General features: G+C 34.5%; 1 protein-coding gene and 1 long non-coding RNA gene across 2 annotated transcripts; one reads left to right on the forward strand and one right to left on the reverse strand.

Annotated features, from left to right (window-relative positions):
• Positions 1-1,528: 1,528 nt before the first annotated feature.
• On the reverse strand, positions 1,529-2,342 carry LOC110708991. The gene is made up of 2 exons (XR_002508819.1): positions 2,036-2,342; positions 1,529-1,723 (listed from the first exon to the last, which is right to left on the reverse strand). It is a non-coding gene; the product is annotated as an uncharacterized LOC110708991 (long non-coding RNA).
• Positions 2,343-11,462: 9,120 nt separating this feature from the next.
• LOC110708886 lies at positions 11,463-15,347 on the forward strand. The gene is made up of 4 exons (XM_021887110.1): positions 11,463-11,556; positions 13,219-13,274; positions 13,372-13,423; positions 14,443-15,347. The coding sequence occupies exons 1-4, from the start codon at positions 11,463-11,465 to the stop codon at positions 15,345-15,347; spliced, it is 1,107 nt and encodes a 368-aa protein (XP_021742802.1).
• The last annotated feature ends 566 nt before the right edge of the window (positions 15,348-15,913 follow it).

A 15,913-nucleotide genomic window follows, 5' to 3' on the forward strand; every position in this document is an offset into this window, starting at 1 on the left:
TTCTCGATGTCGAACTTTGTAACGCTCGACATTATAAACCTTTAGCTCGGATACCACTTGTTAGGGTATGAGTACGCATCGAAAATGTAAAATAGAACGAGAAATTAAAGGTAAAATGTAAGATAAGCAATAAAAGGAGACACGATATTTAACGTGGGAAAAACCCTCTAAATAGAGGTAAAAAAAACCCACGACGACGAGCACCAAAAAAATCCACTATAATAAAATGAGAGTACAAAGTTACCCCAATAATAGGGTATTGAGATACAACTCTTACAATTAAACTCTCAAAATAAAAGAAAAGAAAATAGTGGAATAAATTACAAGGAGGAGATTAACTGGGGAGACTATTGTAAATGGATGAGTAATTTTGTGAGTGGGTAAATTTGTATAATGGAGGTTGAATGTATATTGGTTGGATCCCTTAATATGAGCCAAACTCCAACTATTTATAGTTGGTTAGGTCGGTGGAAATGGATGCCCCAAGATGTATAAAGAATTCTCTAGATTTACTTGCATGATAATATTGCTTCTAGAAAGTTGACCATTTTCTATAATAATCTAAGATATATATATAAAGGAGAGTTTTTTCCCGAGTTTTTAGAGAGCCACGTAGGATTTAATTTTCTTATCGCGCCACGTAGGATTATAAATTTAAGTTGTATCCAATTAAATAAGAAATTATTAATTTCTTTTACAATAAAATAATTCAAATGCCACGTAAGCAAATTCGACAAATGAGATTTTAAAGTTTAAATTAATTGAAACAAGGTATTATCTTTTGAGATTAGGAATTTTATCAAATATTTTATTATTTTAAAACTAATATAATAACAATTTTAATTAGATAAATATGAAAAATATTTTTTAAAAAAATACTGACAAACCGTGCATCGCACGGGCTTCATCTAGTCAACATAATTGTAGAATATTTGACATACTCTAGAAGCAAGAAGAATTGTATTAGGCTTCTTAAAAAACTTGGGCCATATAAAATTTTGGGCCACATCTAACACATATGTATAGATACAATTATATCATTTCATTGATTTTACTTGTACAGATAATGTTCAATATTCAGAAAAGCTTAAAATTGAATTTGATTGAAGTTCATGTATCGGTATTTATTTTAAAACACTATTGGAGGCTGTATTGTATTACACAAACACCGTCACATACACAATATAATGAAAGCCGCATAAAAACACCGAGAATGTACACGTGTAACTGAAGAAGTATACATTAAAGTAGGGGTGTCAAACAGATCAGGTCAGGTCGGGTTCGTGTTCGGGTCAGCTAATTTCGGATCAGCCGACCCCCAACCCAAACCTGATCCATTTAAGTTTTCGGGTTGAGAAACTCAACCTGAACCTGATATTTTCGGGTTCGGGTCAACCTGAAAAATGACTTGATTTGACCCAAAATCTTTTTTGGGTATAAATCAGGCTGCTATATTCGGGTTGGGTTAACCCGACAAACCTGACTTTGTTCATTCAATAGCATTTTAAATTTCTTTAGAAAAACAAAATTCAATCTTAAACAAAATAGTCTAATAAATGTACATAAAGGATTACAAACCAAATCTAATTAATGAATAACAAATTGAATTTCAAATGCTACACTAATTTTTAAGTACAATCTTTAATTCACTTTGTTTTGCCCATCCTTCATGAATGTAATTTATCTTCTCTTCTTTGAGATGGATTTGATTGGCCGCTATTTGCTGCAATTAAAAAATAACACAACAATTAATTCAAACCAAAACATAAATAATTTGTTCACAAACATGCAGATCATTAAAAATCAAACAAGTAAACAACTTCTCAAAAAAACAACATTATCAGCGAATAAAACTATTGAAAACATGTAAAACCGTGTAATTAACATGTATAAAACAATAGACTGAAATTAGCATGATTAATTCGCACAAAACATTTACAACAAAAATTAACAACAAAAATCAGCAAAAAAAACACAACAATCATATAACAACAATACAACATAAGTTAACAACAAGAATTAGCATGAAAAATACCTTGGATAGACAAAGGAGAGGCTAAGAAGAGGCTTAGTGGCGTGTACAATATCAGGAGGCATAGAATGATTTAAAAATATTCAAGGATAGAAGAGGATTTTAGGGGTTAAAGATAGAGGAAGTTTAAGAGAGAGAATGAAGGCAAATGACGGCTGAGAGAAAATGAAAGAGAATAGGAGTTTTTAGGGTTTTTGAGTTTATAAGGGGGCTTTATTCGAATTTGGGTTGGGCTGAAAGTTGTTTTTTTTTTTATTTAAATTAAATGTTTTCGGGTTGTATGGGTCATTTTCGGGTTGGAATTTTCAACCTTAACCTAACCCATTGATGGGCGTTAGAACGGTCGCACATTCCACACTCAATCAAACACATTTATTAACAAACACCTTACAAACCAAGCATAATGACAAGTAAGAGTTCGGTCCACAAGGAACAGGATATGGTTGCCAAAGATCTTAACACTTAAGCTAATTCGAAGTCAATGGTGAATTGGGGTTCGTCAAAAAGACAAACAAACTATGGTTCTAAATCAATGGATTAAGGACACTAGGGAATGGGATCCACTCAGCCAAAGCAAATAGACAAACGGGGAGTGAAATAGATAAGATATAACAAGGACTATATGTAAGATCAACCTCATGCAATTAGGAAACAACTTACACTACTAAACTTAGATCCCTCATTAGTTTAGCAATAGAAGATACATAATCAAATTGCAATAAGTAATGTCATGCTTCATTCACATTTCCATGTCAAACTAAGCATATCATGCTATCAAGCTCCTAAATCAAGGGTAGCTAATCCTATCACGAGGAACTAACAAGCAATCTCATACAATCAATTTAATTGCAATACAAACATCAATGCTACTCCCACATTTGCATAATTACCCTAAAAGGTTGAGCTTCACCCAACCCCTAGCAAGAAGACTACTCACAACTCATATTCATCAACATGCAGGGTTCTAACTACTTCAATAATTGGGAAAAATAGTTATCAATCGAATTCACTATCATCCAAGAAGGAATTATCAAGAACTAAAAGGATTCAAGTAACATGCAAATACCAAATAAAATCTAAAATTAAGTAGAAAAAGGTTGAAGAAATTACTAATTGAAGCTTCAAATGTTGAATACAAATTACCAAACCTTGAGAATAATTCTTGAATTTCACTAATACAATGATTTGATTTGATGAAAACTAAGCTAAATTAATTAAAAGGAATGTTTCAAACTAAGAGAGATTTCTGAAAACTAGGCTACTGTTCTTTTCTAAATGAGCTAAAGGGGAAGTATTTATACTCCCCGAAACACATAGGGAAATCCGTCAAAAGAAAACGGATTCCCAGCGAGGAGCGCCCGCTCCTTTCTGCTGCACGCCCTCTCCAGATACTTCAATGAAAAGTCAGATTTGAAAGTGTCAAGGAGGAGCGCCCGCTCCTCACATGGTGCACGCCCGCTCCCCTGCTCCACAACATAGGTAGAATTCAACTTCAAAGGGAGGAGCGCCCGCTCCTGGTCAGGAGCACGCCCGCTCCTAACAGACTCTGAACTTGGGCAGATTGTTGCTGAAGTCGAGGAGCGCCCGCTCCAGGAGAGGTGCACGCCTGCTCCCCTGGAGCGCCCTCTCCATTCTCTAATTTCCTTGCCTTGAACACAAACCATGCATTGGATGCTTGCCAAATTGAGTCAATAGACCTGCAAAACATGGACAAACACAATCCAAGAGGGGACAAGGCCGAGACAAACCATTTTTATTAAAAAACGGGTTAGAAAGAGGGGAAATGAATGCAAAATCGGGTCTAAATTGACACAATAAGTGGTCAAATAAACCACTTATCACCCATTTAAATTTCGTGTCGGGTTTGTGTCGACCCATTTAAGTTTTCGGGTCGAAATCCTCAACCCTAACCTGCTATTTTCAGGTCGGGTTCGGGTCGTGTTTTCGGGTCGGGTCAGCTTTTGCCATCCCTACATTAAAGGTACTACTATACTATTTTGTAATTGTTACTGTCTTATTGATGTCTCAATTCTTTTTAAGTTCATCAGTAGTATTATTGGTGAAATATTCAACATGTCAATTAAAGTAATTACTCTTTTTTTTTAGAGAAAGTAATTACTCTTAGGGTCTGTTCTCATTAGCTGAACTGAATTGAGCTGAACTGAACTGAATTGAGCTGAACTGAACTGAATTGAACTGAGCTGAACTGAACTGAAATGAATATTTTATAAGAGAAGGAAATTAGGAGTTGAACTGAACTGAACTGAACTGAACTGAACTGAATTTCAACATAAGAGAACAGGCCCTTAATGTCTATAAAAAAATTGACAATAGTTCATTGTAAGTATTACCCACTATAATTTTTTTATTTAAGAAAATTTAATTTTACCACTCCGGCCTTATTTGCATAATCATCAAATTTTCCTATCATATTACTCAAAGTCTCTTTAGTATTTGACAAATAGCTTCTGTTGCACCCTTGTAGCTAGTATAGCTGGAAAACACTCTATAAAATGAACATTTTGGCAACAAAAAAAAAGGAATAATAATTCATAGGAATAATCCCAACTTTGCTCGATTTGCCCAAAATAATCCCAACTTTTGATTATTTTTTAATAATCCGAACTTTAATATGAATTGCTTTCAATGGTCCTAGCCTTCTAGGTGACCACTAACCTATTGAACGGGTAAATTTGTTTAAAAAAATGTTTAATATACACTTGTCATCACTTAATTGGTCAAAATTAAATTTAATTATATATTTATATTATTGATTTAATTATTTAATTAATTAACTTTAAAATATTATTTTTTATTTATATTTTTTTGTTACTCCCTCTGTGTTTTTAATAAGTGTTACACTTACCAAATCCGGCCATGTTTAAATAAATGTTACACTTCCTTTTATGGCAAAAAAAAAGTACATTAGAATATTATATATCTCTTCTCTCATGGTCCCCACCCAAACCCACTACAACTTTTTCTATTATATTTTTCCTCTCACATTCATTAATTTTCTATAAACTATTAACCCCACTATTTTTCTTTTACAATTTTTTAATACTTCAACTACCCTACTTACCTCTTATTTAATTTAAGTCAATTAAGTTGCCTAAAACTAAGTTCCGGTCAAACTATAACACTTCAAAAAACATGGAGGGAGTATTAATTCTTAGTGAAGGTATTTCTTAAAAAAAAAAAAGTGAGAGAGAAGCCTGCACAAGCCAGCGGCAGGTCAGCGCCCGCTAGGCCGAGCTCATTCTAGCAACAGCCCAACCAGGACCCTACCTTCGACTGCCGCTGGTGGCTAAATGGCCCACACTATCCGACGCCCATCCTGCCGGCTCATTTCCTCCTTTCCTGCCGGCGGAACCCACCCTACCCATCTTCTCTTCCCGTTTATTTTCGATCTGGGTTGTTTTGGGTAGGGTTCAACCGTTTGAGATTTTGGGGGCCGACGAATTGGGGAATAGGGTTGTTTGGGGGAGGCGTTTCGGGGAGGGAGGTCGTTTATACGTGGATCGGGGTGACAAAATGGTAGGAGCGAAGGTGGTGCATCTGTTGGGGGAATTTGGGGGGGGGGGGGTTGATCGTGGGAAGGAGCCGGGTTAGGGATGGTGAGGTAGCTCCCGCCGAAGGGGCCGGGGAAAAATGGCGGGCGGGTGATTATGCCGGCTAGGCGCTGGCAGCCGAGGTGGGGGGTCCGGCGCTAGGGCGGCGGTGGCTAGGCTGGTGGATTAGAGGTTTTTTAAAAAAGTTTTTTTATTAAATATAGATTTTATTTATTTTTTTTACCTATCACGTCCTGACACGTGTCAGGCGACTTGTTATAACAAATTTGATAACCGGTTGGACAATTAAAATAAAATTCATATTAAAGTTCGATTTATTAAAAAATAATTGAAAGTTGAGATTATTTTAGGTGAATCGAGCAAAGTTGGGATTATTCATGTCAATTTTTCCAAAAAGAAAAAAATTGAGTATTTATTGAACGGATTAAAAAATGAGCCTCAACTACATACTACTAAAAGCAAATCTAAGGGGACACTTGACAATATATTATTCAAAAATTTCCTCCAAAGTTACTTTCCAAAGATAAATTATTGTTTTAAATCTAGATTATGACTTTTTTTTGTATATAATTTTAAAGTAAACTTCCTAAAATATAAACTTGCACTATATAACTATTACATATATAAATATTTTTTTTATCATATGTTTGCGGTGTTTTAATATATTTCATGCGATTTTATACTTGGTCAAATGATTTATTTATTTTTTGTATAATTATTACTCCTTATAATAATTATTCAACATCTGTGCATTGCACGGGGTTAAACTTAGGGTATGTTCTGATTGACTGAACTGAACTGAAATTATTGGAACTGAACTGAATATTTTATGAGAGAAGGATATTAAGATAAGAACTAAACTGAACTAAATTGAATTGAATTGAATTGAACTTATTGGAGCTGAACTGAACTGAACTGAAAATAAGCAGAAGAGAACAGACCCTTAGTTTATTATTAAAAAATAAACACGTCAATAATAAAAATAAATGAACATTTAGTATATTTATAATGAACATGATTATCATACAATTATAATTAGGCAAAATTGGACTCAATAGCATGAACTATTAACAAGTTGCACTCAACAACACAAACTTTTACTAGTAGCTCAAATAGCACGACGACCTATAATATAAGGTGCACGAAACATCATTAAAATGAGTGTTGCCACATGAGATTCTCTCGGAAACAGCCCATACTATCATATTACAAATCTGTTTTGAATTATCTCGAATCGGACAAAATTCTTTCAAAATTTGATGATCAATAGAGTACTAAACTACTAATGCTATCTCTATTGCTAAACTAATCTAGGTTACTAACTTGCTAAGCTTAGAATGCTAAAGAATTAAGAATTGTAAAGCCTAAAGAAAATGTAAAGTGTGATGTTGATTTTTTTTTTATTGGATGTCCTTGATTATTTTGATGTTCCAAATTGCTTAATTAAAAACTTTAGATGGTGATTAGGCATCGAAGTTATTTTCTACTGCTTGCTTTTTTCTTTTGGCTCATAGAGAGTTTTGAAAATCTTATTGAATACTCGTCTTTCTAGCTCGGCTTCATCTCTTGATTCTCTTCTATGGTATTATTCCCATATTGAGCTTCATTGACTCTAAAGTGTAATGTGAATTGGGCTTGAACCTCTAAAGTCAACGAAAATAAAAAATGGGTCAAAGGTCAAAACACAACTCTAGTTGTAATTTAAAGTTGGAAAGTCAACTTTCAAAAAAAAAAAAAATTAGAAAGTCATTTAAACACAATCTAAGAAGTACATGGCGGGAATCGGTTATCTAAACATCATACTACTCAAGACTATCTACAAATTTCTATTCATTCTAATTCAAACCCTTGATTAAATACAAAAACATTTCTAATTTTTTTAAAAAAAATTAAATCTTTTATTTCCCATTTTTGCAGAATCACCAATATACCAGAAAATTTAACTAGAGTAACAGTAACAACAAAAATCAGAAACCTTTGAAATTCTGTTGATCTGTTCCTCTGTCTTCACTCTTCCCGCCATGAAATGAGAAAAAAATAATCATTTAATCTCTCGAAGATCTTCAAGTCCTCTGCTTTCACTCTCCGCCATCATTGAAGATCTCGAAACCGCCAACGTCGAAAACCCAATTCAATCTTCTAAAGAACCCGAAACCCCAATTCAAGAACCTACAAAAGATGATCAAATTGACACTTTCCAAGAACCGCCAATTTCGAGTTTTCGTTTCGAAGTGAACCCAGCAACTATACTGAAGCAAGCACTGGAATCTCTAACTGATGCCAGTTTCAATCAAACTGGTGTGGGGTTGATCGAAGTTAAAGAGATTGGGTTGGAGATCACGGTTCGGAACACGGAAATGGAGGTTGCAGGACATCTTTGGTTGAAGTCCTCTGGTTTGATCAACTTTCAGTACGAAAATGCTATGATCAATAAGATGATCAACGTGAAGTGTATTCTCGATAATCTTGTTGATGCTTCTGATAATGATACTGTCACCTTTTTTCATTTTCTTGGCTCTTCTCAACTCAATTTCATGTTTGGTAAGTATTTTTTGTTAATTTGATTGTCCTGTTTTTTTTTTTTTTTTTTTTTTTTTTTTTTTTTTTTTTTTTTTCTGTAACATTTTAATGCATATATTTTGGTGGGAAACGTATGAAATTAATGTTATTGTTTTTTGATTTAAAGTCTGATTATTATGAGAAACAAAAGGTTCTACGGAGTACCATACATTGTGAAGAGTAGAAATTATCAGTGAAAATCACACTACATATTGTTCTGCCATATTTAATTTTCTTTCTTTTCTCGGTAATAAAGAATTTAATAATTATTTGCTAACTTATAATTTTCCTACTTTAGAACCTAATTACATACAAAACTTTTCACTTTTCATGTGAATTTGAACTTACGGGCGTTTGACATGTGGGAATGAGAATTTGGGGAATTATGGGTGGAAATTTGTTGTTGAGAATTCATGAAAGGGAATAAAAGTCCATAGTTTGGTAGTTGCTAGGGATATGTTGATATTTACTAACGAATTACATCAATGCCCTTACTTATATTTTTCCCCTTCCTTTTCACCCTTCTCATTAATGGCAATTTGGTCTTTTCATACTCTTCTCAATTCCCTTCCTCTATTAACATCCCCCTAGCTAATAAGAATGTGGGAATTCATTGAGATTTTATTTCCCATTCCCTTAAAACAACCAAGGGAATTAGTCATATTGGTACATATATTCCCATTCCCACCTTCTTAATCCCACTTACCAAACACCCCCTTAGGGTTTTAATTTGGGGATAATTTATACAGCTTTGATATTAGGGTTCTCAATTTGGGTGTACATTACAACATTGTAATGTTTTATGAATCATTTATGGTTTCGAGTTACTCGTAGAAAATTACCTTAGTTGTAAGAAAATTTCCCCAAACTCATCTTGCAATTACTCATCAATTTCAAATTAGGGTAATTATTTGCCGTACAATCAGATTACGCGAATATTGATATTTCATTAGCTCAACGGAGTTTGGTTAATTATTTGCCGTACAGGTTTTCCTGACATTTGTTCATGTTCTGCATCAGAGAAATCAAATGTTAAGTTTTTGTTATAAATAACAATTTTGTTTTCTATCTGCAAGTTCGATATTTCACATTTGCAGCCTGATTTCATAACAGAAGGAAGTTAAGTGTGTTAAACTTTTGATGATTATTTCAGGAAATGCTTCTCCTAGAGAGTTTGCTGTGGAATTACTCGAAATGGATGCTAGCTTCGAGAAATTTCCCAACGTTATATTCGCCTGTGAGGCTGTCATACTACGCGAGCACTTCAGGGAGATGATTCAAGCATATGAGTCAACTACTAAAAGAGGTCCGGCCTAGCTTCTCATCTTCTATCTTTTGTTATCACAACTTCAGTACTTAGCATTTAAGTATATGCCGGATCTCTTCACTTGTTTCTTTCTTTTATTCACATGTACCAGTTTCAATGAATATATCGGACAAGATTTTGACAGTCTGTATAGGACAGTCAACTTGGAAGATGTACAAAGAGGTACACTCAAACAGCTGATAATCGATCTCAATTATATCTACATAAGCTAAGAAAGGAATTTCAGTACTTATTTTGTTGGGGGCTTTTGATTGCAGGTTAATGGAATTAGGGGAATGCCACCACATACTCAGCATTGTGCTTGGTTCCAAATGCATCACCTTGAGTCTTTAAAGAAGGCATCGTTCGTAGCAACAGGGCTTCTTCTATGCCTTGTTATTGACCCACCTGAACATATCATGCTGCGATTCAACCTGCGAGAGCTAGGAGACTTGGCATTTATCAGCAAAGCAGGATATATTTGTTTCGACGCCACTGTTTCAGACTATTTCACTTTAACATCTAGCGTTGTAGCTTCGGTTCCCTAATGTGATATTTCGAGTTCAGAACCTGAAACTGTTTAGAATATACGTTCATAATCCTGAACAGAAAATGGCTTCTGCTTGTTACTCAATATAATGTTACTGATGAATGTAGCACATTTGCTGCTAGGTCTGTCCATAGCATACTGGTATACATATTGTACGTACATTTGATACAGTTACATCATTTTATGTAAATGATTTAACATGTACAGATAATGTTCAAGAATTTACGGAATTAGAGACAGAGACTACTCACTCGTATCTGATGGTTTTTATGCAATTTTTAAATTATTACCAAAAAATGTAACAATTTTCGAACTAACCACCCGTTTAATTTTTTATTTTAACTTACCACCCCTTAAATAAAATAAATGTTATTACCACCCATTTCAAAAATTCGGTGGATTTTCCGTCTGTAGACCCCACCTAACCTTTATTTTGACCCTTTCGACTGATTTCCCCCCCCCCCCCCCCGATTTTTCTCTTTAAAATGGCTCTCTAAACTTTAATTCACATTTTCTTAACCAAATTCTACCAAATTTCAAAGAGAAAAATGTGAATTGAAGTTAGGAAAGCGTTTTTAAAGAGAAAATCGGGCAAAAAACAGTCAAAAGGGTCAAAATAAACGTTAGATTGGGGCTCATTGATTAAAATGGGTGATAATCTGAGCATTTATTTAATTTAAGGGTGGTAATTTAAAATAAAAAATTAAACGGGTGATTAGTTCAAAAATGGTTACATTTTTGGGTGGTAATTTAAAAAATTTCCTATCTTAAATTATAAAATACTCTTAAAAAATTTCTCAGCCTCCAACTATTGCCCTGCATCATCTCTCATCTACTTGCTTAACATATTGCTTTCCCTCTCCTCCGACTACTTAGGGTCTGTTCTCTTACGTTGAAGTTCAGTTCAGTTCAGTTCAGTTCAGCTCAGCTCAGTTCAGTTCAGTTCAGTTCGGTTCAGTTCAGTTCAGCTCCTAATTTCCTTCTCTTATGAAATATTCATTTCAGTTCAGTTCAGTTCAGTTCAGCTGAGTTCAGTCAATGAGAACAGGCCCTTAATCGATCATCTTTTACTGTTTTGCAAATTTTAAATTTGATTCCTTTCCTTTCCGTCACTCTCTTTTATTTTCACCCATCCTTCATAGTTTTACATATTTCATAAAACATTTTATTGCTTTTTTGCTTGAGACATTGTTTTATCATGAAACAAACTATACTCTGATAATGTCTTTCTTTGTTTTTTTTTTTTTATTCAAAAAAAAAAATGCTAAATATCTTGTCAAATATGCTTTAAAATTGGTTTCAAATGCCTTTTTTTATTTCTTCTCAATTCCTACTTGATCCCCCTCTCCTTTTATTACATCACTATTCTCTAAGCTCTCTTCATCTCTTCCTCCATTACTATCTTGTAGAACACATCAATCATAAACAAACTTTATCTAAGATATGCGCTTTGAAGCAAGGGATAGCATTCATAGCAATGCCGTAGCAGATATTCTAGCTAAGGATGCAAGGACTTTGGAGGTCATGAACCAAATCTGTATTTTGTATCATCCACCCCGGCCTGATTTGTAATGAAGCTTTTGTAAGAGATTTGACTCTTAGTACTGAAAACTATTCTCTCATTTGTGCTGGTGATGTCCCAGTGGAACCTCCTTGAAACTTAACTATTAATTAATTTACATACCTTATTTCAAAAAAAAAAAAAAAAAAAAAAAAAGAAAAAACCAAACTTTATCTAGGCTACGTAGGAGTTGAACCCACATCTTATACACAATAACATAGCGGTTTACCAATTAAGCTAATAGCCTTCATATACCCACGAATTGCTATGATACAATTTAAATACCCAATTGCCTCAAACTATACACATCTTAAAGCATGTTAATTGCAATGGTTAAACAATAAAGCAAATCAACACATAATCTCGTTTTAGTCAAAGTGTAATGAACTAAAGGACTCATAACTTCAACCTAAAGCACAAGATGAACAAAAGGATAAATTTTGATTCATGAGTACCACTTCCAAGGTTTGGACAACTAAGATGAGGACATTCACATTTAAAAAAAAAAAAAAAAAAGTAGAAGTAATTAAGTATTAGTACTTTAGGTTACTCTTGGTATTTACTTTATTTTGTTATAACAGTAAATACATTTACATAAAAAAGACTTGCAAAGCAACATAGACACATTACAGCAAGGCCCTAAGAAATAGAAGCGAGCAATATTGTTATTGTAATTAAGTTTATTAAATTAACTATGTGATTTCCATTGTAATTTAAAAAAGCAACTTATTACTTGTAACAACTAAGCAAACAAAATAGAAAAAAAAATGAAAGGAACACAAATTAGAGTAGTTGCTGTTGGAAGTTCTTGAAGTAAAACAAAGAAAGTTACAGTATTTATTCATTTGACTGTTGGGATTTAATGGTTATTGGAATCCCTTGATTTTAGCTTCCTCTTATTGCTAATATAATGGGCGTTATTGCTGATTAATTATGTTAAGACTACCCGTTCACTACTAGAAAATGGCTTAATACCGGCGGAATTTTTACGACGGACCTATTCTCCGTCGCAAACTTTAATTTCAGCGACGGAATTAAGTTTGTTGCTAAAATGCGTCGGAAAATGTGAATTGCGACGGAAATTCACTCGCAAAATTTGCGACGGAATTTATTTCTGTCGGAAAATTAATTCTGCGACGGAAAATTCCGTAGCAAAATTTATTGCGACGGAATTTTCCGTCGGAAAATATTTACCGACAGAAATAAATTCCGTCGCAAATATTTGAACTAGAAATTAGGTTGTAAACCAGAAAGAACCAAGGAAAAAAACACGGGGGAAGAGAGAGAAAGAAAGAAAGAAAGAAAGAAAGAAAGGGAGAAAGAGAAAGAGGAGAGGACGTGCCTCCGCCTGACCGCCGCCGTCGCCTCCGCCTGACCACTGGATCCCGCTGCCGCTGTTCTCCCCGATGGTAAGCCGCTGTTAGGTTTTTGTTTTTTTTTTAATTCGCAAAAGGCCGCACTAACCACCGGGGCTTGTGAACAGCCACCACCGGCTTGTAGCAGCCGCCGTCACACCTACCCGGCCGGCGGCATTCCAAGAATTCCGGCTGCAGCGCCGGTGAGGTATTTTTAAAATTTTTATTTTTATGTTTTAATTTTTATTTTTTTTATTTAACCCTAACACCCCTTTTGTTTCAGGTGCCTCCACCGTTCCGCCTCCTACCAGAACCACCACCACCTTCATCCTCCCGCTGGTAAATTATAGAACATAATTTGACCCTTTTTTCATTTTTTTTAAATAAAAATTAACATTTTACACCTTAAATAATGTTTAATTGTTAATATTTGTAGGATTTGTATCTTTGCCTTGCTTTGAATCTCAATAAAAAGTGCAGATCTATAGGTTCGTGACATTCTAATTTCTAAAATTGTTATTTTAGTTTATACTTGGCATGTTAGTGACTTAGATAAATGTTAGTTTGGTTTGCTTTGGTTTTATTATAATAAATAATAATGGTTGATATGTTAGTTAAGTTTAATTTGGTTTGGCATTTTTATAATAATGTAAGACATGACATGTAAATTTTGTTTGGTTTAGTATAATAATGTATGACATGATATGTTAGTTTAGGTTGATATTTTATTATAAAAATGTACCGCATAATATGTTAGTTTACATTGATTTTGTTTATTATAATAATGTATGTTAGTTTAGTTTAATTTATTATTATTTAATAATGTATGTTAGTTTTGTTTAGTTAAATATAATGTATGTTAGTTTAATTTAATGCATGTTAGTTAATTTATTAAAAAATATTTGTTATATAATTTTAAATGTAATGATTACTATATAATTGTTTATATCAATTTAATTATGATTATGATATATTTGGTTTACTTATAATGATTGTGTTATGTAATTTGCTTGGCATATTTTTAAATGAGCGTGTTATATTTACTTGATATATTTATGAATGAATCGTTTGCATCATCATTTGCCTAGATACCCGTTCAAGGCATACTCATTAGGAGTATGTCTTGGATAGTCCCCGGTTGGGACTGTCCTTGGACGTTTATTCTCACTTAGGTGGTGAATGTATGCCTTGTTATTGATTGTAGGGAATATCCTGGCTAATCATTTCTCTACAATGTTCTCTGGGTACATATGACGGGTTATCTAATAGCCTACATCGTGTACTTGGAGAACATAAGGGAAATGCTGCCGAATTTTCCATAGAATTGATAACCTGGCATACATTCGCTTGTGAGATTAAATGTCCAAGGATGGGTTAGGTTGGAGTGATAAGGACCTTTGGACATCATGTACAATCTTATTATCATATTTTTAACATTTAGATGGTTAATGAATATTCAATACGCGTTGTGACTAATGTGATTATACATATTCATGAGTTTGTGTAGAAGTTGTAATCATGAAACGAACAGATCGTAGCTGGATGTATGAAAGGAAGGTTGGGCATTCTATTAATCCGGAATTTGTGAAAGGGGTAGATGAATTCCTTAAATACGTGGAAGACCATCCCGAGAGTAGCAACCCGAATGAAGTTAGGTGTCCATGTTTTAAATGTAAGAACAAACGACTTTGGGATGCGGAAACTGTTAAAATTCATTTGTACCGCAAGGGTTTCATACCTAATTACTATGAGTGGATGTGTCATGGGGAAGGCTTTCCGGGAGCTCCTGAAGGACCGTCAAATGAATACCGTGAAATGGTTTTCAATGCTTTTGGTCATAATGAAGATCAAGGGCATTCAGAAGAGGCAGAGGAGGAGCCTAATGCACAAGCTAAGCATTTCCTAGATTTGTTAAAGGCTTCCGAAAGACCATTATACGAAGGAAGTTCATTGTCTGTGTTAGAGATGGCTGCTCGAATTACTAGTCTTAAGTGTGAGTATAATTTGCCCCATAGATGTGTTGACGGGTTTGCTTCTTTGGTCAATGAGGCGATTCCTAACAATAACAATATGGCCGACACATTCTATGAGGTGAAGAAGATTGTGAAGAGGTTGGAGTTGCCTCATGAAAAGATTCATGCATGTCCGAAAGGATGTATGTTGTTTTGGAAGGATGATGTTCAGCTATCTACATGTAGGGTGTGTGGTAGTGACCGATACAAAAAGACTTCTAAAGATAGTTTAGTGCCTTTGAATGTTTTAATTTATTTTCCGATCACACCGAGATTGCAAAGGCTCTATGCAACCAAGAACATATCGGAGGAAATGACATGGCATTCAAAAAATCCTCAAGTTCAAGGCACAATGGCGCACCCTAGTGATAGTGAAGCTTGGAAACACCTCGATAGATGATTTCCAGAATTTTCCAATGAGCCTCGTAATGTTCGACTTGGCTTGTGTACAGATGGTTTTGCTCCGCATGGTAAGTTTGGGGGACAATATTCCTGTTGGCCTGTCATTTTGACCCCTTATAACTTGCCTCCTTCAATGTGTATGAAAAGACAATTCATGTTCCTTTTGTTGCTCGTTCCTGGTCCTAAGAACCCTAAGGGAAATTTGGATGTGTATATGCAACCGTTGGTACAAGAGTTGAAACAATTATGGGAAGTAGGCGCAAATACTTATGACATTTCGAGGAAACAAAATTTCAATCTTCGAGCAACCATCCTTTGGACTATTAGTGACTTCCCAGCTTACGGTATGTTGTCTGGTTGGACCACAGCGGGTAAGAAGGCTTGTCCTTATTGTATGGATAAAAGCAAAACATTCTGGCTTGAACACGGTGGCAAAGTTTCTTGGTTTGATTGCCATCGCCAATTCCTTTCAACAGATCACCCTTTTCGAAATAGTAAAACTGCATTTTGTAAAAACAAAGTCGAAAAAGGTTCACCGCCACACATCATGTCAGGTGAGGAATT

This window comes from Chenopodium quinoa, unplaced genomic scaffold (genome assembly GCF_001683475.1).
Source record: "Chenopodium quinoa cultivar QQ74 unplaced genomic scaffold, ASM168347v1, whole genome shotgun sequence".
NCBI classification, from domain to species: Eukaryota; Viridiplantae; Streptophyta; class Magnoliopsida; order Caryophyllales; family Amaranthaceae; genus Chenopodium; species Chenopodium quinoa.

Excerpts from the sequence above, each read along its gene's own strand:
- LOC110708886 (XM_021887110.1), top strand. The coding sequence starts at position 11,463 with ATGCGCTTTGAAGCAAGGGATAGCATTCATAGCAATGCCGTAGCAGAT. Across the intron at positions 11,557-13,218 it reads GGAGGTCATGAACCAAATCT|GTGCCTCCACCGTTCCGCCT; the intron begins GTATTTTGTATC and ends CTTTTGTTTCAG. Across the intron at positions 13,424-14,442 it reads TAAAAAGTGCAGATCTATAG|AAGTTGTAATCATGAAACGA; the intron begins GTTCGTGACATT and ends GAGTTTGTGTAG.